We start from the raw sequence: 22,312 nt of genomic DNA on the forward strand, positions 1-22,312 counted from the left end.
ACAAGGTTGATTACCCACAGGTCCTATAGTGGGGGCACACAGGAAGGTTGTGGGTAGAGAGAGAGTGTGCGAAGCTGGATCTCTATCTTTATTAGGGACCAAAAGTAGGGTGGCTAGAGTTTCACAGGCTCACTCTTTAATGGTATTTAAAACAGAGTGAGAGTTAGGGGGTAGGAAGAGAAAAGCAGGGCTCTTCACCCTCAAGCCACATAGGGAACTCCCATATTTTCAACCATTTTCAATTGGTTGGAAAAAAAAAATAGTATTTTGTGACCTGTGAAAACTATATGAAATTTACATGTCAGTGTCCATAAATAAATATCTTTGGAGTACAGCCACACCCAGCTGTCAGGCTATAGCAACAGAGAGACTTTATGGCTCACAAAGCCAAAAATATTTACTAACTGACCCTTGAAGAAAAGTTTGTCGACCTCTGAACTAGAGGTAGCCATGATACCAAGAAATAGATCAAAAGACATGCCCAAGACCAAGAGAAGTTTGACTAGTGTTGTGTGGGAATAGAGTGCCCATCTTGGGAGTTCCCATCGTGGCTCAGTGGTTAATGAGCCAGACTAGGATCTGTGAGGATGCGGGTTCGATCCCTGGCCTCGCTTAATTGTTGCTGTGAGCTGTGATGTAGGGTGCAGACTTGGCTCGGAACTATCATTGCTGTGGCGCTGTGGCGTAGGCCAGCAGCTTTGATGCCTAGCTTGGGAATTCACATATGCCACAAGTGCTGCCCCAAAAAGCTTAAAAAAAAAAAAGAAGAAGAAGAAGAAGCCCATCTTGAATTATTCCTACCGAGGGAGGGTATTGAGGCAGTAAGGCTCCTTCCTCCCAGATCAAGAGGAGGACCGAGGCCAGAAGAAAAGGCCTTATTGGCATTTCTTTTTCACAGAGAGTTGGCACTTACTCTCTTTCACAGAGCACCCTGTTTGTTTCTTCCATTGCATTTAACCTTTTCTGATATTTTCTAGTATAATTGTCTGTCTTCCCTTCCAGAGTTAAGCTCCACGAGACAGGTCCCTTTTCTTTCTTGTGTACTTCAGTATCTAGAACAGTGTCTGGTTAGATGGTAGTAATGCAGTCAGTATTTGTGAAATAAATGAGTAATATTGGGTTCACAACTCAGCCGCCCCACTGCTCATTTCAGGGGTATTGAGAGAAGATGTGAGATTTAATTTTATAGCTGTTTCTGAGCCCACAGGGCCTAGACCTGGTGTTTCCCAGAGTTAGGTGTATTGCATGTCTGCTCCTAAGAGCCTTCCTCATGTTTCCTCTTAGGAACATATATCCGCACGAGTGATGGAAGAATCTTTGCTGTCCGGGCAACTGGCAAACCAAAAGCCCCTGAGGATGGTCGGATGGCTGCCTCAGGTATAGTGGCTTCTACTTTTACTTTTTTTTTTTTTCTTTTTAGGGCTGCACACTTGCGGCATATGGGAGTTCCCAGGCTAGGGGTGGAATGGGAGCTACAGCTGCCATCCTACACCACAGCCACAGTAATGCCAGATCCAAGCCTTGTCTGTGACCTGCACCAGGACAGGAACTCCACTTTTTTTTTTTTTTTTTTTTTTTAATTTGGTTTGGCTTGTAATTATTTGTTGAGTAGATAATGTGTACGTGGTTCACAATCAAAGGGTACCAAAGAGGGTAAAGTGAAAACTTAAATTTTTCCTCCCTCATACTTCCAGCTATCCATTGTTCCTTCCTGGAGGTGCTACTCTTGGGGTTTTTTTTGTTGTTGTTTTTAATAGATATCCTATACATATATATGGTACAAGATCATGTATGTGCATGTGTGTGCCTGTATATTTTATATATATATTTTTAAAATTGTGTGTGTGTGTATATATTTGTACTTTTAAAACAAATGCTAATTTTAATATATTGTTTGCTCTTTTCTTTATTCACTAGTATATCTCAGTGCTTGTTGCTTATCCTTTCTTTAAATATTCCAGAGAAGGTTTGTATGAGATGCCGTTGGATATGTTTAACACAGTGCATTACTGAGTCTCTTATCTCTGGACGTTTAGATTGTTTTACTCTACCATTATAGGACTGGTTCACAGTCATACATGTGTATCTATGGGATAAATTCCTAGAAATTGGATTTCCAGGTCAAAGAGAATAGGTGTGGAACATTAACAGTGTTAGGAACTCTTACAAAATTCCCCTCTATGAGAGTTGTTCTCATTTATCTTCCCACCTTGAGGTATGAGAGCTGGACTGCTCTTATTCTCAGCCTTTTTTTTTTTTTTTGTCTTTTTGCCTTTTCTAGGGCCACACCCGTGGCATATGGAGGTTCCTGGGCTAGGAGTCGAATCGGAGCTACAGCTGCTGGCCTACGCCACAGCCACAGCAACGCGGGATCCGAGCCACGTCTGCAACCTACACCACAGCCCACGGCAACACTGGATCCTCAACCCACTGAGCAAGGCCAGGGATCGAACACGCAACCTCATGATTCTTAGTTGGATTCATTAACCACTGAGCCACGACGGGAACTCCTATTCTCAGCTTTTATGATGGAAATTATCAGACATGCACACAAACTGAAAGAACATCACTGTGAGCAGCCACAAACCCTGCACCTAGATCCAGTGATGCTCATCATTCTTATGAACTTCTTTTTCTTTCCCTTCCTATTTCCTAAATATTTTAGCACACATTTGCTAAGATTAAGGATTCTCCTCCTCCCAGTCACAACATCATTATCATACTAAAAAAAGTAACAATTCTATAATATTTCCTGCTATCCAGGCCATATTCAGATTTCCCAATTCCTAATCATCTTTCATAGCCATAGATTTTATTTTGTTTTTAACCAGGGATGGACTGCTTTTTAAACTTCATTTTCCTCTTTTTTTCCCATCATGGTCACTGGCTATCTTTGCCCCCAGAAAGAGTTTAACCAAAAGAATGATCTTTTATGGAGTTCCCATTCTGGCTCAGTGGGTTAGGAACCCGACTAGTATCTATGAGGATGCAGGTTTGATCCCTGGCCTTACTCAGTGGGTTAAGGATCTGGTGTTGCTGCAAGCTGTGCCGTGGATCGCTTGCGGCTCAGATCCAGCGTTGCTGTAGCTGTGGCATATGCCGACAGCTGCAGCTCTGATTCGACCTCTAGCCTGGGAACTTCCATATGCCACAGGTGCATGCCTAAATAGAAACAAAACAAAGAAAAAGAATGATCTTTTAGCATTTCATATCCATTTTATAGGATTCACTTTGGTGGAGTTTCATAGGGAACTGAGCTACAGAGAAGTTACGTGTCTTTCCATGGATAGACTTGCTTCCTAGATCAGAGGACTTCTTTCTTTGACTAAAAAAAGTTGATTGGTGATGTTTGCACATCAAACTATTTAAATTTGAGGGGACCATAGAATACGATTTTTCTAAATGAAATCTTTTCTTATACCCTCCTTTTCTCCCTGGCCATTCTGGTTCTCAGTTACCTACATTTTGTTTCAGGTTCCCAGGGGCCTTCTCTCGAGTCCACAAGCAACGGCAGACACAGTGCCTCATCACCCAAAGCCCCCGACCCTGAGGGGCTGGCCAGGCCCGTCTCTCCAGACAGCCCGGAAATCATCAGTGAGCTCCAGCAGTATGCAGATGTGGCTGCTGCCCGGGAATCCCGTCAGAGCTCCCCAAGCTCCAATGCCACCCTGCCTGGCCCCCCGGCTCAACTTGTGGACAGCAGTACTGTTCCTGGGACAGCTCTCGGGACTGAGCCTCGACATGGGGGTCATTGCCTCAATAGTTCCCTCTTGGGGACTGGCCAGCCCTGTGGTGACAGGCACCCAGTGTTGGACTTAAGGGGCCACAAACGAAAGTTGGCCACACCACCTGCTGCCCAGGAGTCAACCCGCCGGCGGTCCAGGAAGGGCCATCTGCCAGCCCCCGTGCAGCCGTATGAACACGGGTATCCAGTTTCTGGCGGGTTTGCCATGCCACCCGTCTCCTTAAACCATAACCTCACCCCACCCTTCACCTCCCAGGCTGGGGAGAACACCCTGTTTATGGGCACTACCCCCTCCTACTACCAGCTGTCCAATTTGCTGGCAGATGCCCGCCTGGTATTTCCAGTGACTACTGACCCTCTGGTGCCAGCAGGCCCCGTCAGTTCCTCTTCCACGGCTACCTCAGTCACTGCCAGCAACCCCTCCTTCATGCTCAACCCCTCTGTACCAGGGATACTACCCAGCTACTCACTCCCATTCTCACAGCCACTCCTGTCCGAGCCGAGGATGTTTGCGCCTTTTCCTTCCCCTGTCTTGTCCAGCAACCTTTCACGGGGCATGTCTGTCTACCCAGGCTACATGTCCCCACATGCAGGCTACCCAGCTGGCGGCCTTCTCCGGTCCCAGGTGCCTCCTTTTGACTCTCATGAGGTTGCTGAGGTGGGGTTTAGCTCCAACGAAGATGAGGATAAGGACGATGATGTGATAGAGGTCACTGGGAAATAGCTGGGGAGCCCCTCTCCACCTCACTCAGGGCCCCCAGCAGGTTGCCCACCAAGATGGAAGGCAGCAATCTGGGCTTTCTGAGAATGGCGCACTTGGCAGGAGGGAAAAGGAGGAGAACAAAGAGGGGTGGTTGACCATAGGTAGCAGGGCTCTGTTGCTGTTTAATGAAAGAGGAAAAAAAAAAAAATCCAACAGAGCAGCAATAGTGGGAAATCAGGGACCTAAAACAGGAATGGAGGGGCAGGGCAGCCTGCCTCTCTTCCTGCCTGCCTTGCTAATACTGTCTGCTTGCTTGCTTGCCCATCTGAGTGTAGAAGCTCACATCCCATTTCTGTCTGTGGGAACATTCTCTCCCAAGAGAACTGCCTTACTGGGTGACTTAGCTTGGCCTGGAGAGGGGAAGGGAGGGAGGGGTGGGTAAGAGAAGAAGGGTGGGCAGACTGAGATTCCATGTGATGTGGAATCTTTTTAGGGGGTGGGAAAGAAGCAGACCAGGTATGTGTGTTTGTGCGTGTATGTGTTTATGTATGTATGTATGTGTATGTAACAGATCAGGGGTGAAGGTGGGTGGGAAGGGAGGGAGGGAGGGACTAAGGGGGAAACTAAGAAATGAATTTATCTTTTGTAAAATGGAAATCAGAGTGTGGTGGTTCATGGCAACTATTAGCATAAACACCAGGGTGAGCCCAGGAGAAGAGCCATGGAAACCACAAGTTTCCTTCCAGTTGGGTGAAGAAAAGGCCCAGCTAACCCAAGTCCCTGGTTTTCAGAGCCACATTTGTTTTAGAATTGGGGGAAATTATGAGAGAAAATGGGCATTACCAAGCTCTGTCTCTTTCCCCAGTGGCTGTCTCTAAGCAGATCTCCCTTTCCAGGGCATGAGATTATCTGTGTGCAGAAGCTGGGAGAAGCACTGTGGTGTGTGAATGAGAGGTCATGGAGTTGTGGCCAGAAAAGACATTCTTCACAAGGATGGAACTGAGTTCAAGCTGCCTGTTCTGGTGGCTTTTCTTTCCTTTCCTTCCCCATTAGAGAGCTCCATGTTAATTTATTTCTTATGGGCAATTATTTATTATTTGGACTCTTCATGTGTTTTAGTTCTTTTTGGGGGGTGGGTGGGAGGGGAGGTTAGGGTAAGGAGGGTAAGAGATGGGAAGAGAAATGTTAAGATATCTCACACCCCATAGCTGCTGGTGAATAAATCCTGGGTAGATGATGAATTGACCAAGGAATGAGAGTTAGTCTTGACAAAGGTTTACACTAAACAACTATGTTTTCAGGAAATGGCCTCTCAGGATGATCAGGAAATCCTGTGACTGGATAGTTAGTAGGGGTGAGACTCATTCCACAGTTATCAGAACTTAGGATCATGGATTTGCAATGGGGAGGTAAGCGACCCCAAATTTGGAGCTGTGTCCTCCTGGGGTAAACTTGGAGGCAGTCTCTGTATGCTGAATAGTGAAGCTATGTATAGGTGGCGCTGGGTTGAGGAAACAGACTTTTGATTTCCTGCTGGGAAATGTCTTGGCCTCCTCAGCCTGTCAGATAATCAATGTGGGTCTGGTGTCTCCTCCCTCCATCCTTCTTTTTGAAGGAATGTGGAGGAGGCATTCCTCTGTAGGCCTTAAATCATCTAAAAAGAATATATCAATCATTCTGGGTCTCCCCTTTCTTGTTGCCAGTGCTGGGCACAGAGGGGCATCTAGTCTTTAAGCATAAACAATGGCTGTCTTCCTATTGGTTCCCCCACTACTGAGACCTTGCTGGGCAGTTCTTTATGATGAACAAACCCTGTCTGACTTTAGAGCTTTACCACCTACCCATGGGTCCCTCTTCACTGGGCAGCTGTTACACCTGCCTCTTTTCAGCCCTTGGAGACAGGTTAGCCAGCTCACCCCTTGTAGTAGCTGCTTCTTCAACTCTTCTGACCAGCCATTTCCATGGTTGGAGGGCCTTAGAGCAATCTGGGGTATTATCCCCAAAGAAGAGACAAGGATATGGCTGGTGTGTGTGTGTGTGTGTGTGTGTGTCTATGTGTCTGTGTGTGCGTGTGTGTGCGTGCTGTTCACTTACACCAAAAGTGGAACTTAAGGAGCTTGCTTTCTGTTTTCATAAGCACCCTGTCAAACACTTAACTCTCCTACTCATAGAAGCCTTAGATCTACAATTTAGCTATGCAAATTATTTTAATAATTTAAAAAAGCAGTTCCAACCAGTGCTTTCTCTTTCAGATGCATCCCAAGAATGAATGGTAAATGGATTAAGTTGGAGTGGGCTTTCAGGTTGAGGCTGGTGCAATAGGAGTAAGCTAGCCTGGATCTCCAATTTGCAGAGCCCACTCACAACCTGGGCTACCACTGATGCTTCTAAGGCCCCAGAGCACTGGGATCCCAGAGAGAGAGAGAAAGAGAAAGAGAGAGAGAGAGAGAGAGAGAGAGTGTGTGTGTGTGTGTGTGTGTGTGTGTGTGTTTAGGGAAGGAGAGGTATTTCTGTGTTCACCTCTAGGAATTCACAGTAGCAGGCTCTGAGAATCCAAAAACTATCCCAGCAAGGAACTGAAACCAGTCACTGGAGGGGTGGCCTTCTGAAGGTATCAGGAAATGAATGGGTGTTCTGAGAGGCAATTTGTGCTTGTTCTCTACCCACTGGTTCCTTGGGCTGGTCTTGCTTCAATTCAGGAGAGGCCATAGTTTTGTGAGTCTGATCTGGCTAGACAATGTGTACAGCTTATATTGTGTAAGGGGGTAAGGGTTGGATCATGGAAAATTAGATTCTACTGGTTCCATGGTTTGTTTGGGGGTTGTTTGTTTTAATGAGCCTGGAAACATTTCTCTGACCTTTCTGCTCTCTGTTTTTGTGTGCTGGTAGGTAAGCGTGCATGCACACCAAACATGAGCATATATGTGAGGAAAGCAGAAAATGTCTGAGAACCTAAGAACCATGTTCTATAGTTTTTTTCATCAGAAACACTTGGTGGTGCCTTCCACCAAACACACAGGCCTGAGTAAGGAAAGGATGGTGATATGAAAGAGGGCAAAAGATTAGGCCTAGGTATTTTCCTTCACTGTTGTCTTACACAGAATGTTTTCAAGAGCTGGATTAGCCTAAATCCTCAGCCTAGAAAGTATTTAATGATTCAGGATTATCATTTGTAGTAATGTTTGATTTCCTTTTCTCAGTATCTTTTTAGATAAAAATTCAACAGAGATAAATTAGCCATTTATGTGAGAAGTGACCATGTTGGATTCAGAGCTGTTTCTTCAGATTAAATATCTGCAAAATTCTCCGCCCCCCCCCCCCTTGAGTTCTGCTTCTTAAGATAGAATCTTAAGCATCTTCTGACTTAAGGATAACTCTGGTCTTTGGAACTCTCTTCCCTAGGAACTAGTGCATGGAATCTCTATATACTTGTGATTCACAATATGAAAATTTCCCGCTCCAGGGAATGAAGCAAATAGTTGGGGTAACAGTTTGCTGATAGGTTGAAACAGTCAACCAAACTTCAGCAGTCTGGGTGGGACTGTCACTCCCAAAGCTGTTAGCAGAGCAAGGCTCTCTGCTTCAGTCTGTTCCTGCCTGGCATTGCTCTGGAACTAAGTCCTCAACCCATGGGGAAGTTCTTCTGGGGCTTTACATTCCTCGTCCCCATTTTTCCTGGCCATGACCCTCTCAAGCTTCCCGGTTCCCTGTGATTCCACAGAAGACCAGCTTCTCCTTTCTGAGCCATTGCCTCCTCTGCACCCAACTCAGTAGCTCTTCACCCACCAAAATTCCTGAGAGAAGAGCTCCTTCCCCCAGTGGACCCCCAGGAGACTTACTGGCCCTCTGCTGACTGTTCCCAAGAAATCCACACCTTGAGGTCTGTCTGAGAATACTGTGCTCTCCACTCACCTTCAGACTCCCCTCCTACTGACTCTTTGCCCTATGTGTTCTGCCGTAACCCTTAATGTCTGTTCTGTGCCACTGGCTTGGTCCTAGGCCTTTAATGAATACCTGACTTACGATGAACTTCCTGAGCAGGCAGTATCCAACTTCTTTGCTCTTCAGGGACCTGAGTCTACTCCTTTTCTCTCGAGGGTCTATTTGATACAGTAATCTAGTGCACTGGGAAGAGGTGGCTAGGCAGGCTGCAGAGTCTAGTGCCTGGGGCTGGGGGAGATTTAGGTACTCTCTGTTACCACTACTGGGAAAATATTCAGAAGAGAGGGGACCTCATACTGTGACCTGACCCAGGACCGTCCTCCCCTGGAAGAGAGCTCAGCCCAGGTTTTGTGTGGGTGTGTGGGTGTGTGGGTGTGTGTGTGTGTGTGTGTGTGCGTGCGGCAGTGTATGTGTGTGGCAGTGTATGTGTGCACAGGTATTCTTATGTGCACGTGGTGTAAACTGACTTATCTGGTTGTGTTACTCAGGGTGGGCTGGGGACTCATGGGAAGAATCCCCTCAGCCTGCCCAAGACTGTTTTTTTTCCTGTACCCTCTCCAGAGGGGTCAGGGGAAGGGGGTCCAGGTGGGTAGAGGGGGTTGCAATGGATAACCACTAAGGCCACACTGTTGCCAGGAGGAGTGGGGGGAGATGAGGTGGCCCCAGGGACCTGGCACCTGGCTTTGGTTTTCCGTCTTCTTTCCTCAGGACGCCCCCTGAGGCTTGGGACCTGCGCCTGGCTTTGAGGAGCATCTGTAGCTGGGTGCTCCAGCTGCTGGTGTGATCATGGGCTTCCCTCCTCTCTCAGCAGGGCAGGTGCTCCTGCCCCAGAGACTGGGCAACTGGCTGTTTCTATGACGTATTTATTTTTACTTGTGTTTCATGTCACTTTTTTAAAAAAGCAAACAGAACAATTGTAAGTCAGTATAACTGCCTATCAGTTTTCTTTATTTCTCTTTTTGTAAAATAAAATTTAAACTGAAGAAGGCAGTGTTGTTTGATCAAGGAACTGTCTGAGCAGCTGTTTGGCTGGGTGGTGGTAAAAGGAATATAATTTAGAGCATAGTGGATGCTGGATGGTACCTGTGGGGGTAGGGGGTGGGAATAAAAGGCAGATTGCTGGCAGGCTTTTTATGCAGTGGGGTTCACTTTTTTGCCTTTGCCTGCCTGAAGAGGACTACATTTCCTGGCTTTAGAGGGAACAGTGAGGCTGACTCAGAGTAGCCTGAAGCTAGCTCATCCCTCAGTTGTGGCAGGTTCTGCAGGGGCAGCCCTAACTAGGCTGTGAGTACCCAGGGATTGGGCACAGCATCAGTGCCTTCAGAGGGTGGGAGACGGCTGGTGGCAGGGTTTGCAGAGTATCTTACACTACCTGTACTTTCTCCATTTGTCACCTGAGTTAGAAGATCTAACCAGTGCCTCAGAGAGAACTAATGAGGGCTTTGGAACATGAAGAGGTAGAGGAAGGAAGGGATGGTCTATGCTTTAGTTACCCAAGTTTGGTCCTTTTAAGGGGAGGAGCCTGGGGAAAACATTCTCTGGAAATGTACTAAGGGAGAACTAAAGAGCTTCTGTGGGAGTTCTTTTGTCAGGGGAAGTCAGGAGGAGGCAGAGACCAAGTCTAGGCTCATGAGAGGAGAATATGTGCTATTTGGATATAGGACTGAAGAGTGCATGATGCAGATGGCTAGGTGGTCAGCTCTGCTCAGACTTGATACAAGGGGGAGAGCAAAGTGCCTGGGCTATTGCCTGGTGGCTAGCAGAGGCCATGCAGGGGTCCTCCCAAGCGGGCGGGAGGTGGCAGTGCTTGTTGGCAGCTGCCTGAAATAAAGCCTGGGAGGCCACTGGCCTACAGCCCCAGTCACAGGCCAGCTATTTTAACACTACAGAGGTGCTAAAGCTCCTAAGGCACATTTAGAACTCGGATGTGAGGCTATGGAGTTCCCTAACCAAGCTAAAGGAAGTAAGCAGAGAACCAGATGAGGAAAGGGTATGGGAGTTCCTGTCGTGACTCAGCAGTTAACGAACCTGACTAGTATCCATGAGGACATGAGTTCAATCCCTGGCCTCCCTCAGTGGGTTAAGGATCCGGCGTTGCTGTGGCTGTGGTGTAGGCTGGCAGCTGTAGTTTTGATTTGACCCCTAGCCTGGGAACCTCCACATGCCATGGGTGCGGCCCTAAAAAAAGAAGGAAAAAAAAATTTGGAAAGGGTAGCTCCAGACAACAGTTTCCTGGATGAAGCTGATCATCTTCAGCTTCTGAGAAGCAGAGGCTGTCTGTCTCTGAAAGCACTGGCCCGTCCTTGTCTCAGGGAATGACACAAGTGCATAGTTCACTTGCCTGAAGCACCTAAAGGATTTGGTCATGTTCCTGATATTCATCAGCAAAACAGCTGCCAAACCTCCAGCCCAGCTCTGAGTGCCTCTGAGGGGTCAGCTACCCATTCTTCTGGTTGGTCTAGAACCCTATGGATGAAGTTCAATTTTCCCTGCCTATGGAGAGAATAATGTGAAGCAGAAGGAAAGGCAACCAGCTACAACTGCCGCTTTGTGGCCAGTCTGTCCTTGGCTAGTACAGTAGGGGGATCCATAAAAAGAAGATTCACCTCCCAAACATCAATCCTCCGTGTGAGGAGCACCAAGGTAGCTTTTGGCCCATACCATCTTGTGGCGAAACTTATGAGCATAGTTGCCCCCTCCCCCACTCTTTCTACTGCAAGATCGGCCTCTCAGGAGGGCGAGATTTTATGTTTGGGGCCCTAAGAGAGTGCTTTGTTGTTTGTTGATCCTCAGTAATACAAGCTGAAGATTGAACCTGTCTTCAAGGAACAAACAATTGACTTGGGGGTTACCTAGAATGTGTTAAACTGGAACAGCAGACTAGCCTCGCCCAGCCGCGTCTAGGGCACTGAGGGAGGAGCGTGGAAGGCGGGCGTCCCCCAGTTGGTTCCAGGAAGGCGGGGCCTTGGTTTTGTTCACTTGGCGTCCTCAGACCTTAGCAAGGAGCCGTGCTTCATAAACGCTGGATGGGTGAATGATCACCCCCCCAACTCCCTCTTCCCCGCCTCCTCCTCACCCCCCTAAAAATCCCAGAGCACAGGGATGGACCGCTGGAGGCAGGAAGCTGATATTTGCGTTGTCTGGAGATTCCCTAAGCCTCAGATGTGAGACGGGAGCAAGTGGACCTGCCTTGCTCGGTTCCCAGGTCTGTTGCGAAGCCTCAGTGAGAGAAAATGGCAGTAATTAGGGTGGTACGAATGCCAGACTTCTACTGCCATGCTGCGCTTCCCAAACTAATTCAAACGGTCCTCTGAGGTGCCATTTTTTGGGACCAGACTGGCTCTCTACCACGGGCCTCTAGGCCGACTTACCCCCTTCACTGCTAGGGTCGGACAGTCGTGGTGCTCTCCACAACCCAGAAGCTAAGGGGCTGTTGACTTCATCCTCTGCAACCCAGTAGTTTGTGGGAAGCAGGAAGGTACCTGGTGGGCTCGGCTCCTAACGGCCACAGGCCAAGGCGCGTGTTTGTCGCCACGGATACGGGTGCGGCAGGCCTCCGCCCTTTGGGTCCCGCACGCACGCGCCCACGGCCACGTTCTGCCTCGAGAGGGGGCGGAGCGAGCGTGCGCGGCGGGCGCGCAGGCTTCGCGACGCAGCCCCGAGCCGCGTGCGCGAATCGGCTTCCGAGGCTGGGGGCCGCTGAGGTGAGGGCCGGGCGGGGGAGGTATCCCCGCCCGGGCGGCCCCACGCGCGCCCAGGGCCTGGCACCTCCGCCTGGGCGCGAGCTCAGGGCCTTCCGTGTCCCCACCGTGATCCTTGCGGCCCAGCATTTCTTTGCATCTCGTCTCTCCCACAGCTGGCCCTGGTCGGGTCCAAGGGCCCAAACGCGACCTTGGATCAGCCTACTATCCCCGGCTGCTCTCCATCTTAGCTTCGGGTGCAGGGCAGGCCCAGAGGCTGGGGAGCTGGGGGCGGGCGAGGGGGTAGGGGGCTCGATGACGAAGGCCAGAACCGCGCTTTAACTCCGCCCCCTTCTCCCTAGGCTGCGGCTCACCGCGGTGTTGTAAACTTTAGCTTCCTATAAGTTGCGGAGGTGCCTGGGGCCTCCAGAAGTTGTGGCTGAAAAGAAGAGGGCTGGGTAAATAGGTGAGGCGAGGGTGAGCGGGGTCTGGAAGCCCAGAGTAAAGAGTGGACGCGACGACCCTTCCACCCCGCGAGGCCTCTCGGACCCCAAGTATTCCTGCTCCCGGCAGACACCGAAGTTTTGCCTGCGGCGGGCCCTTTAAGGACCGGGCCGACAGCCACGGCGTTCGTGAGCGACCTCAGGAAGCCAACGCTGGCAGCCCTCCCAGACGCTTACCTAGTGCCTCCTGACCCTAGCAGAAACTGAGGCCCGAGAAGGGTCAAGGCCTGCCTAGGGGCAGCGGAAGGGGCTGTATCAGGCCAGGATCGGTGGCTGGAGCCTTCCAGGAAGAGGGCTCTCCAAGAATAGGGGCATGAGCAGGGCTCTAGTGAAGAGCTGACATTTGTGAGGCGGAGTTTGGCTTTTGATTTCCCAGAGGGATCCGAGGACTTAATGGAGGTTCAACCTTGTGGTGAGGAGAGAGTTCTTGTAGAGGCTCCTGTGAGTCTTCCCTGAGAAGATACCAGTCAGGGCAGGGTTTTGGCTCAGTGGTTATTTTCTTTCTGCCCCCAGCCCTGGAGCACTCGAAGCATTTGGTCCCTGCTGCGCTGGATGCCATGAGTTGCTAAAATTGAGCCTGGCTTTAGAGGTGAGCTTCCCCAGCCTTTCTGCCCTTTCTCTTGAGTATGGGGAAATTTCCATTGCCCCGGCTCCCCCTAACTGAAGCTCTTCGGGCCCCCAAGTACATTTCTCTTCTTTTCTGAGCGGTTTAGGTGAAAGGAAGAAAAAGGTGGGAAATAAGCTTTTTTGAGGAAACAAGGAGTGTGCATCTGAGAGGGTAGGGGTTAGGTCAGAGTGAGAGCTGCTCACTCACTCCCAAGACAAGTGGAAGACTTAGATGCTGAGAGCTTCCATCTGAGAGCCTTGGATTCAGAGATGTCCAGCATGGATGAAATGCTTGGGCTTCTCTGGAAGCCCTCTTACCAGGGAGGAGAGAGAAAGCGGACATGGGGGCCTGGAATCAGAGTACCTGGATCCCTATTGCCCGCATTTTATCATTTTATCCAGGTGGTTCTCTTTAGTACCTTTGTGACCTTGGGCAAATCTCTAATCACTTGTCTTCTGATCCATTCCTATTTGGGATTTTTTTGTTTGTCTTTTTAGGGCTGCACTCAGGGCGTATGGAAGTTCCCAGGCACGGGTCAAATTGGAGCTGTAGCTGCTGGCCTACACCACAGCCACGGCAGCGCTGGATCCGAGCTGCATCTGCAACCTACGCCACAGCTCATGGCAATGCAAGATCCTTAACTCATTGAGCAAGGCCAGGGATTGAACCCTCTTCCTCATGGATACTAGTTGGGTTCATTACCCCGAGCCACAACGGGAACTCCAATACCTACTTGGTTCTGAGGCTTAATGAAGTAGCTGTGTTTTAAGATTTAGACAGGGCTTGGCATATAGTAAGTACTCAGTGAAAGATTTATTATCAAAGGAAACAGGAGTAAAACTAACTAAGATGAGTAGACAGAGGATGTGTCCAACAAAAGCACAACTGTGGGACAGGAAAACAGAAGAGTGAGAAAACCAGTGTGAGGCACCTTAACATCATGATGCCAGAGATTTAGAATTTGCCTTTTTGTGAGACAAACACTTGTGGGCACATTGGCTTCAAAGACAATTTTTCAGCAAAAAAATGTTGATACTCAGAACCCACAGGGAACAAATTATTCCATAGGCTAAATGTAGACTTTCAGCTCCTAAACCTTTTAAATTTTAAATACTTGGGGTAGGAATGTTTCTCCAGTGGGTCAAATGCTTCCATTCCTCTTTAAATAGTCTTCTCTGTGGTGTGACTTGGGCAACTCATGTTAAGCCCTCTGTATAAGAGGGTGAGGCTTCTGCCCCCAAGTTTCATGGAGGGCTGAGGGGTCTACCTTGAGTAGCTCACACACCAACCTATGTGTTGTGTCTCTAAACCTGCTCTTGGATAGCTTCTCTGCTTCTATTTCCCCCCCCCGCCACACACACACACTCTGAAGCGTCTCTATTGCTTAACAAAAGGAATGGGGAAAGGCCAGTGAGGAGGAAGGAGAGTTGGCAGATAAATGACATACACAAGGAAAAAAGACACCCCACTCCCCCCCACCCCAGATTGCCTTTCTGTGAACTACCTAGTACAAGAGGTCAGATGGAAAGATTCAAACCGGCAAAACTAAATTCCAAACACCCAGAAATGGGAGTTCCCGTCGTGGCTTAGTGGAAACGAATCTGACTAGCATCCATGAGGACACAGGTTTGATCCCTGACCTCGCTCAGTGGGTCAAGGATCCGGCGGTGCAGTGAGTTGTGGTGTAGGTCACATGCAGCTTGGATCCCTCATTGCTGTGGCTGTGGCATAGGCTGGAAGCTACAGCTCCGATTAGACCCCTAGCCTGGGAACCTCCATGTGCCACAGATGTGGCCCTAGAAAAAACAAAAAACAAAAACAAAAAACACCCAGAGATATTGGGGAGGAGGGATCAGGCAGCAAGTGAACCCCATATGTGGCCCCCCCGCCCCATGGGATGAAATGCTCTCATTCCTTCCTGTTGTGTCTCCACTTCTAGCAGTCTTTTCCTCCTCCTCAATGCTGTTTTTGGGGTTTTTTCTTTTTTCTTTTTCCGGACCATACTTGGGGCACATGGAGGTTCCCAGGCTAGGGGTTGAATTGGAGCTGTGGCTGACAGCCTATTCCACAGCCACAGCCACAGCAATGCGGGATCCGAGCGGCATCTGTGGCCTACACCACAGATCATGGCAACACCAGATCCTTAACCCACTGAGCGAGGCCAGGGATCGGACCCGCATCCTTATGGATACCAGTCAGATTTGTTTCCACTGAGCCACAATGGGAACTCCCCTCCATGTAGTTTCTAATCTATGTGCTTGAAAAGTGGGATAAAGCTTGTTAGCACTGATAGCTCACTGCAAGTCTGGGAAGTGTAGTGCTGGACTTGTTCTGCCTAATTAGGATATTTTGTTCTGGTCTCTCCTTGTATTCTGAATGGGTGAGCTTATTGGATAGCAATATACCAAGGGCCAGATATGGTTAACAAAGGAGAGTTTCCTATGAGTGTTTCTTCCTGTGGCGTGTTTCCCCCCTAAAGTCTTGTTCCTCATAGTTTCCCTGTTTTTAAATAAGTGTTCTGGAGTTCCTGTCATGGCACAGTGGAAACTAATCTGACTAGGAACCATGAGATTATGCGTTCGATCCCTGGCCTCACTCAGTGGGTTAAGGATCCGGCGTTGCCATGATCTGTGGTATAGTTCGCAGATGTGGCTCGTATCTGGTGTTGTGTATCCGGCTGTGGCGTAGGCCAGCAGCTACAGCTCCGATCAGACCCCCACCCTGGGAACCTCCATATGCCACGGGTGCGGCCCTAAAAAGACAAAAATAAATAAATAAATAAGTGTTAAGTGTTTGGACCCTGTACTTGCCTGTCCTCACTCTCAGTGGCCCGTGAGGGTTGGGGGTGCTGGGCAGGCAGTGTGGCTCACTTGCGGTAAGGGAGAGGCAATGTGGAGAAAATGCAGGCTGGCTGACATTTTGGCCCATCAGGAGAGGCTGGTCAGGGCTAGGAGTATGTCCTTGGCTGACTCACTCCTGTGCCTCTCTATGACTCAGTTTCCCCAGGTGCGACTAAAGTTGCCAGCCGATGGAGCTACTCTGAGAGCCTCAACAATTGTGATTAAGAAATAAAGAGGCTTGTGACTTCAATCATCTTTTGTAGCTCCCTTCTAGGTCAGTCTATGTGTAAACAACCCTGGCTCCTCCCTCACCTGGGTCAGAGCACCCAAGGCAGGGCCAAGGTTGGGCCAGAACTGGCTGGCGAGCAGGTGGGCACGTTGGTCAGAGCAGGCTACCAGCCTTTCCTCTCTTCTCTCTCCTTTGCAGCTGCCTTGTGGTACGGCGTGTGGGGCACAGAGCCATGTCGGACCTCCTTCTCCTGGGCCTGATTGGGGCCCTGACTCTGCTGCTGCTGCTGACACTGCTGGCCTTTGCTGGGTACTCAGGGCTGCTGGCTGGGGTGGCAGTGAGTGCTGGCTCACCTCCCATCCGCAACGTCACCATGGCCTACAAGTTCCACATGGGCCCCTACAGTGAGACTGGGCGGCTTTTCACGGAGAGCTGCAGTGTCTCCCCCAAGCTCCGCTCCATTGCTGTCTACTATGACAACCCCCACATGGTAAGGAGCCTCCTGTACCCTGGTTGGGGTTCTGCCCCATGGGCAGATGTGGGCCAGGGCTTGTTGCGCAAGGGGTGTTTTGGTTTCTGGGGAAGAGATGGGAAAATCTTTGAGCTGGCTATGCAGACCACCTCCACTCTGAGCTTAAAGCTCCTTACAGATTTAGTCTGGACTTCTGATCCAGGCATCCATAGGCTTGCTGGCTTTCTATTTGCCCAGGTCTGGTGCCCTTGGCTGATGGCTATCTGTGGATTTTTGAGTGTGGGGGGCCACACCACTCTGAGTCCCTTGCCTCTGCTGGGGCTTTAGTTTGTTGCTTTCTCTTCTTGCTGTCCCTCCCTCTTCCAGCCTCGTTTGAGGCCAGCACTCTAAGACCAGGCCATTCAGATGCTGCCCTCTCTTTGGGGTCATATTTCTGTGCCTTTTCTCTTTTACTTCTCTTGCTGAAAGAAGGTGGAATCCCATCTCACCGTCCATTTTGGTGGCCCCCAGCCCAGTGATGTGGCATTTCTTTGGACATCAAGTGCCTGGTTGGGAGAGGGCCTGGAGGGCAAGTGGAGCCAGGTGAGCTGTCCAGAATGTCCAAGATGCTGGGGTCAGAGACTAACCCGGCATCACTGGCACTCTGTGGGCGTATGACTGTACTTATAGCCTATGGTGAGTCAAGACTCACCAATGTGGCCATGCTGCCCACAGCTGCATGGGTTGGCAGCCCTGCCAAGGGTTCTTCAGCCTCAGTTCTGAGCCATGGCAAACCAGGCATTGGAAATCCCCATCTCTGCTTTCCTTGCCTGGAGAGCTCAAATGGGCAAGGCCTGTAGCTTGCACACTGTCTGCTGCCCAGGCCTCGCTGGAGTACTCAGTTGGAACAAAGATGTGCTAACTCCCTCTCTTGTGCCAGGTTCTGTTTGGCGCCTGCACTCTGGAGATGAACAGACCTGGCCCTGCCCTCAGGAAGCTTACTGTGTTTGGCAAGTCAGTCCTATACAAATGAGTCGCCAACAAGGCACTATGCTCAGTGCACGCAGAGCTTTGAGCTGTGGGTTTTGGGAGTGTGCCTCAAGTCTAATGGGGAGGCTCAGAGAGGAAATCTTCTGTCATGAGTAGAATTTTGCTCTGCTGGGAAGGGCCTCCTGGCTTAGGGAACCGCAATGGCACGGCCCTGCAGACATGGGATTGCAGGGGAAGTGTGGCCAGTGGAGAAAGGTTTAGAAGGGTTTGCTGGGTCAGCTGGTGGGAGCTATAGCAGGTTGGGAGAAAAGGTACTGCATCATTTGCCATCCATAATTTAGGAAGCTAACTGGATGGCACCTGGAGGAGGGAAAGAGATGAGGCAGGGGGTCTTTGGGGAGATTGGACTGGGCCTGGGTGAGAAGTGACCCAACCTGGTTGAGGGAAGAGTAGACATTGCGGTTTCAAAGTCACATGGCTGGGAGATGGCAGTCACTAAGTGAGAATCAAGAGCACTGTGGGAAGATCCTAGCCCAGATGGTAGACCCCCACCCTTGCAAGGGTCTATTGTGTAAGTCCTGCCCCTCCTATATGCTCCTCGACCCCTGCCTCTTCTCCTATACCCAACCCAATTGGAACCCTCTGCGAGAGGGATGAGGGTCCTGACAGTTGGCTCTCTCCTCATTGGCCTTTCCTGTTCTAGAAGCAGTATGTTGCTTCTTGGATTGGAGGTGCTAATTCCAGGATGGGAAAAGACCAAGACAGTGGGGTGTCTTGGGGTATATGCTGGAGGCTAGCCCAGGGAAGAGTGAGACAGAAGAGTCTTAGCTTGGGGAATTCTCTCCATGACCTGGCCCAGCCACCTCCAAGTAGCCCACTGTATAGCTCTCCTGGAGGTGTGGTAGGCCCTCTCAGGTGGGTCTTGGGTGTCCAGGGTTGGCTGGGAATAGCTTGACTTGGGTACTAGTCTGGGGGCCCATGGCCTGAGAGTACAGCCTTCAGGTCAACAATCCTGGGTTCTGATTGTCTCACCACTGTCTGCTATGTGATCTTGGGCATATCACAAACCCTCTCTGAGCCTCCATTTCCTCATCTGCAGAGTAATGTTAAAATACTTGCTCAGGAGTTCCTGTCGTGGCGCAGTGGTTAACGAATCCGACTGGGAACCATGAGGTTGCGGGTTCGGTCCCTGCCCTTGCTCAGTGGGTTAACGATCCGGCGTTGCTGTGAGCTGTGGTGTAGGTTGCAGACGCGGCTCGGATCCTGCGTTGCTGTGGCTCTGGCGTAGGCCGGTGGCTACAGCTCCGATTCAACCCCTAGCCTGGGAACCTCCATATGCCGCGGGAGCGGCCCAAGAAATAGCAACAACAACAACAAAAGACCAAAAAAAAAAAAAAAAAAAAAATACTTGCTCATAAGTAAACTGGCAAGAATTAAGTGACATAGGTGAGGCATTTACCCCAGTACCTGGCCCTCAACAGAAGTGCAACTACAAAAAAATAGTTGGGAAAAAACCCTCATGCTAATAATTGAGTGTGATAAGGGGTTGTTAAGCCGGGCACTCGTAACCCAGGCCTAGACCTTTGGCCTGGCTGTGACTATCTGGGTGACAAAGGGGATGAACAGGTCAGAGATGCCCCTCTGATTCTGTCCATTCCAGTCATGGATCACTTTGGAAGAAACCTGTGTCCTTTTTCAGAGCTGGGTCACACCCTGACACCTGGTATGGCTCAGGAATGTTTACTCCCCACCTACTCTGGGAGCTGGGCAGAGATCCTAAAAAGTTTAGGGAACCCTGGACCCCCAGGCTTCAGCTGCTCATGGCTATCACAGACTCTGGGTTCACACTGTTCCTTGGAGAAGACCAAGGAACAGTTAGCAGGAGTTGCGGTACTATCTCACACGGTTTACTCCTGCTTTTTTATTTTCATGTAACAAATATTTGAGCACCTGGTCTGTGCAATTCTGCCCTGAGCACTGGTGCACTGTGGAGACCAAGGGGCCCAGCCCTCAGGACCTCTCAGTGGGGCCCAGGGAGCTGTCAGGGAAGCCTGAGGGACAGGCCTCATCTGGTCCTGACCATAGCCAAGAAGCCAAGCCTTCTACTTGCTAGCCATCTCCCATAGCAGTGCCCAGCATGGGGCCTTGCATATTGTGGTTCACAGAAGGACGGGACAAGATACAGGCTAAGCTGTTGAGCGTCCCATCCCTACTCCACTCTCCTCAACGCAGCACAACAGGAGCCAGAACCTGCTTCTCTGAGTGTGGGAGGAAGTGAGGCTATTTCAGGCTCTGTGAGTCGGGCAGTGGGTGACCAAGTGAGAGGTGGCCACCTGCTGTGGGTGCTGCCTACCCGTATAAAGTATGGACTGACAGGTCCCTAGCCATGCCCCTTTCAGGCCTCAGCTGGACAGAGAGAGGCTGGCTCTTGAGAAAAGCCTGATGAGGCTCACCTGGTCTGGCTCTGGGCCCAGGAAGTGACACAGGAAAAGACACTACTGGGGCAAAGTTGTAGTGGTTGCTGCGGACCCTCCCTTTCCTATGAGACGCTGCTTGAGCACATGTATCTTAAAGATACATATATATGTTATGTAGGTCAGTTAGCCAGCCGGCCCTATATCCCGGAGTTCTATATGGGAGGATCCTGTAAGATCTGGGCAAGTGGTTCTTGTGGGGCAGGAAGGAAGATTTCTTTCTCTCTCCCTCAAGGCCTTGGTGGAAAGGAAGGACCATGTGGCAGAAAGTTGACAGACTTTGCCAGAGGTGTCCCTCTCCTCTCCAGGGTGCAGCATTCATGGAGTATGACCATTTCCTCTTCTAAGTACCAAGGAGGGGGGTGAGTTCCAGAGTCAGTCAAGGATCTGTCCCCACCTCTCCACCTGCCTCCCTCAGTGGGTGCCTTCCTGTATGTGCACGTGCACACGCACACACACTCACACTTACGTATATCTGGGGGGGTTGGGGCCTGGTCTCTCTGGGATCCTAGGGTCTTAGGAAGGAGCTGGAGAGGACCCTGAGTGCCTCATTTGACCCTGACCAGTTCTGGCCTGTGAACAGGCCCTAGTAGCTGGGCTGCTGTCACTGTGCCCATGGGCCTGACCTGTCTGCCAGCCTGGCCCTCTGCCTCCTGCTACCCCCTCTGCTGCCACTGCCTCCTCTGCTGTGTTTGGAGCTTAAGTAACACCCATCTGCCTGCTTGGCTGAGGCATGTGGTGTGGCAGCCTGTTCAGTTTACCTGACTGAGGCTTAGGAGTAGGGGGGGGCAGCAGGCAACTGGTGGTGCTTAGAATCTGCCTTTAGTAAGCTAGACCACATAGAAGCTTTGTTTTTTCCCCTAGTCCACTGAGAGTTGGCCTGGGGTCACCAAGTCAGCAGAGGCTGAACCCAGGAAGAGTTTTCTGTCTTTGGCCTGTGCCATACTTCTCCTTCAGTGTCTGAGGTTGGCACCCCATGCTCTCCCTGGAGGCAGTGGGGTCATGTGGATCCAGTGAAGGGGTAGGGTGAGGGAGTAGGATTTCCCAGGATTGAGCCCTCAACAAGGGTGATGGGAATATGGGCTGAGTGGCTAATTCCTGAAGGCCCAGGCTGTCCCAAACCCCAGGTACCCCATGATGATTTTCTGCCAGATGGAGTCCAGGCTTTTGCTTGTAGCAGGTTAACTACAAGGTAGCTGTGGAAAGGTGAGGCCTTTTCTGCCCAACAGAGCTGCCTTTGGAAAGGAGAAAGGGTAAGATGTGGGAGGAAAAAGGGCTTTTGACTTGTCCTGAGTTTGAATAAAGGCTCTGCTGCTGACTAGCGTGTGACACTGAGAAAGTCACTTGGTCTGAGAACCCCTGATTCAGGGTTTTTGTTTTTCAGGGAACTAGATAATAATGATAAGGTCAAGTACTTAACTCCTAATAGGTGCTTAGCACTCTCGGCCTTCCCCCTTCTAACCTCCTGCATGTTGCCTGGGCCATGTGAAGAGGTGCAGTGTGGAGAGAAGCCATTGTGCAGGCATTTCCTAGCCAAAGCCTATTTCTTGGGCTCCTGGGTTGGCTGTGGGTTGTGTGGTGCAGCTCTGAAGCTGGTCTGCCTAGGTTTGAATCCTGATTCCAACACTGCTTTGCTGGGTGACCTTGGCTGAAGAGCTTTGCTTTCTGGGTCTCAGGAACAGTGCCTTTTGGAGTTAATGAGCTGATGCATGGAAGGCAACACCTGAGGCCAGTGGCAGAGCACCTTGTCAGATTCCAGATGTTGTTGTTAGGATTATCTTGGGCATGAAAAGAGGAAGGCCCTGAAAGACTTCTGGGTGGTAGCTCTCAGAAAGCCCCTGGACCCTCTTTGGAGGCTGACATCCTACTGACTCCCCTCCCCTCAAGCCTGAAGTGCGAGTCCTGTCCTCTAACCCAGCTGTCTCAGTCACCCTCACCCATGTCCTGACTAGTGCCAGCCCCGCTGTGCATCTGGGTCCCAGCTGCTCAAGGAAGTTGGACCTGTGGGGCTTTTGTTGACCTGTAGCACACAGATGGGTGAATGAGCTGTGGCTGCTTTGTCCTGCTGGGGGGCACCAGTGCAAGTGAAGGGCCTTGCTCCCACTTCTTTCATTACCTTGGGCAGCTTTGGACTGTGTAGGCTGGCCA

At 50.3% G+C, this 22,312-nt stretch overlaps 2 protein-coding genes across 16 annotated transcripts in view; both read left to right on the forward strand.

Annotated features, from left to right (window-relative positions):
* Positions 1-9,373, forward strand: part of RAD54L2 (RAD54 like 2) — a 118,789-nt gene extending 109,416 nt beyond the window's left edge. For 4 of the 5 annotated variants that reach the window (XM_084988451.1, XM_021068851.2, XM_021068854.2 and 1 more), the window contains 2 exons: positions 1,285-1,377; positions 3,475-9,373. In XM_084988451.1, coding sequence (XP_084844577.1) covers positions 1,285-1,377; positions 3,475-4,469 — 1,088 coding nt within the window. In that variant the 3' untranslated portion in view covers positions 4,470-9,373. The remainder of the gene's footprint in view (positions 1-1,284; positions 1,378-3,474) is intronic. The other variant, XR_014823187.1, reaches the window with a different exon arrangement.
* A 1,984-nt stretch (positions 9,374-11,357) lies between these two features.
* TEX264 (testis expressed 264, ER-phagy receptor) overlaps positions 11,358-22,312 on the forward strand; it is a 31,728-nt gene continuing 20,773 nt past the window's right edge. For 3 of the 11 annotated variants that reach the window (XM_084988458.1, XM_021068857.2, XM_021068864.2), the window contains exons 1-3: positions 12,062-12,094; positions 13,087-13,162; positions 16,448-16,739. In XM_084988458.1, coding sequence (XP_084844584.1) covers positions 16,482-16,739 — 258 coding nt within the window. In that variant the 5' untranslated portion in view covers positions 12,062-12,094; positions 13,087-13,162; positions 16,448-16,481. Of the gene's footprint in view, positions 11,596-12,061; positions 12,986-13,086; positions 13,163-16,447; positions 16,740-22,312 lie in introns of those variants that run through there. The other 8 variants (XM_084988461.1, XM_084988455.1, XM_084988460.1 and 5 more) reach the window with 5 other exon arrangements.

Source organism: Sus scrofa, chromosome 13 (genome assembly GCF_054392235.1).
Source record: "Sus scrofa isolate SSC_HxYL_T2T_F1_AM1 chromosome 13, Sscrofa_HxYL_maternal_Yorkshire_Landrace_v2.0, whole genome shotgun sequence".
NCBI lineage: Eukaryota > Metazoa > Chordata > Mammalia > Artiodactyla > Suidae > Sus > Sus scrofa.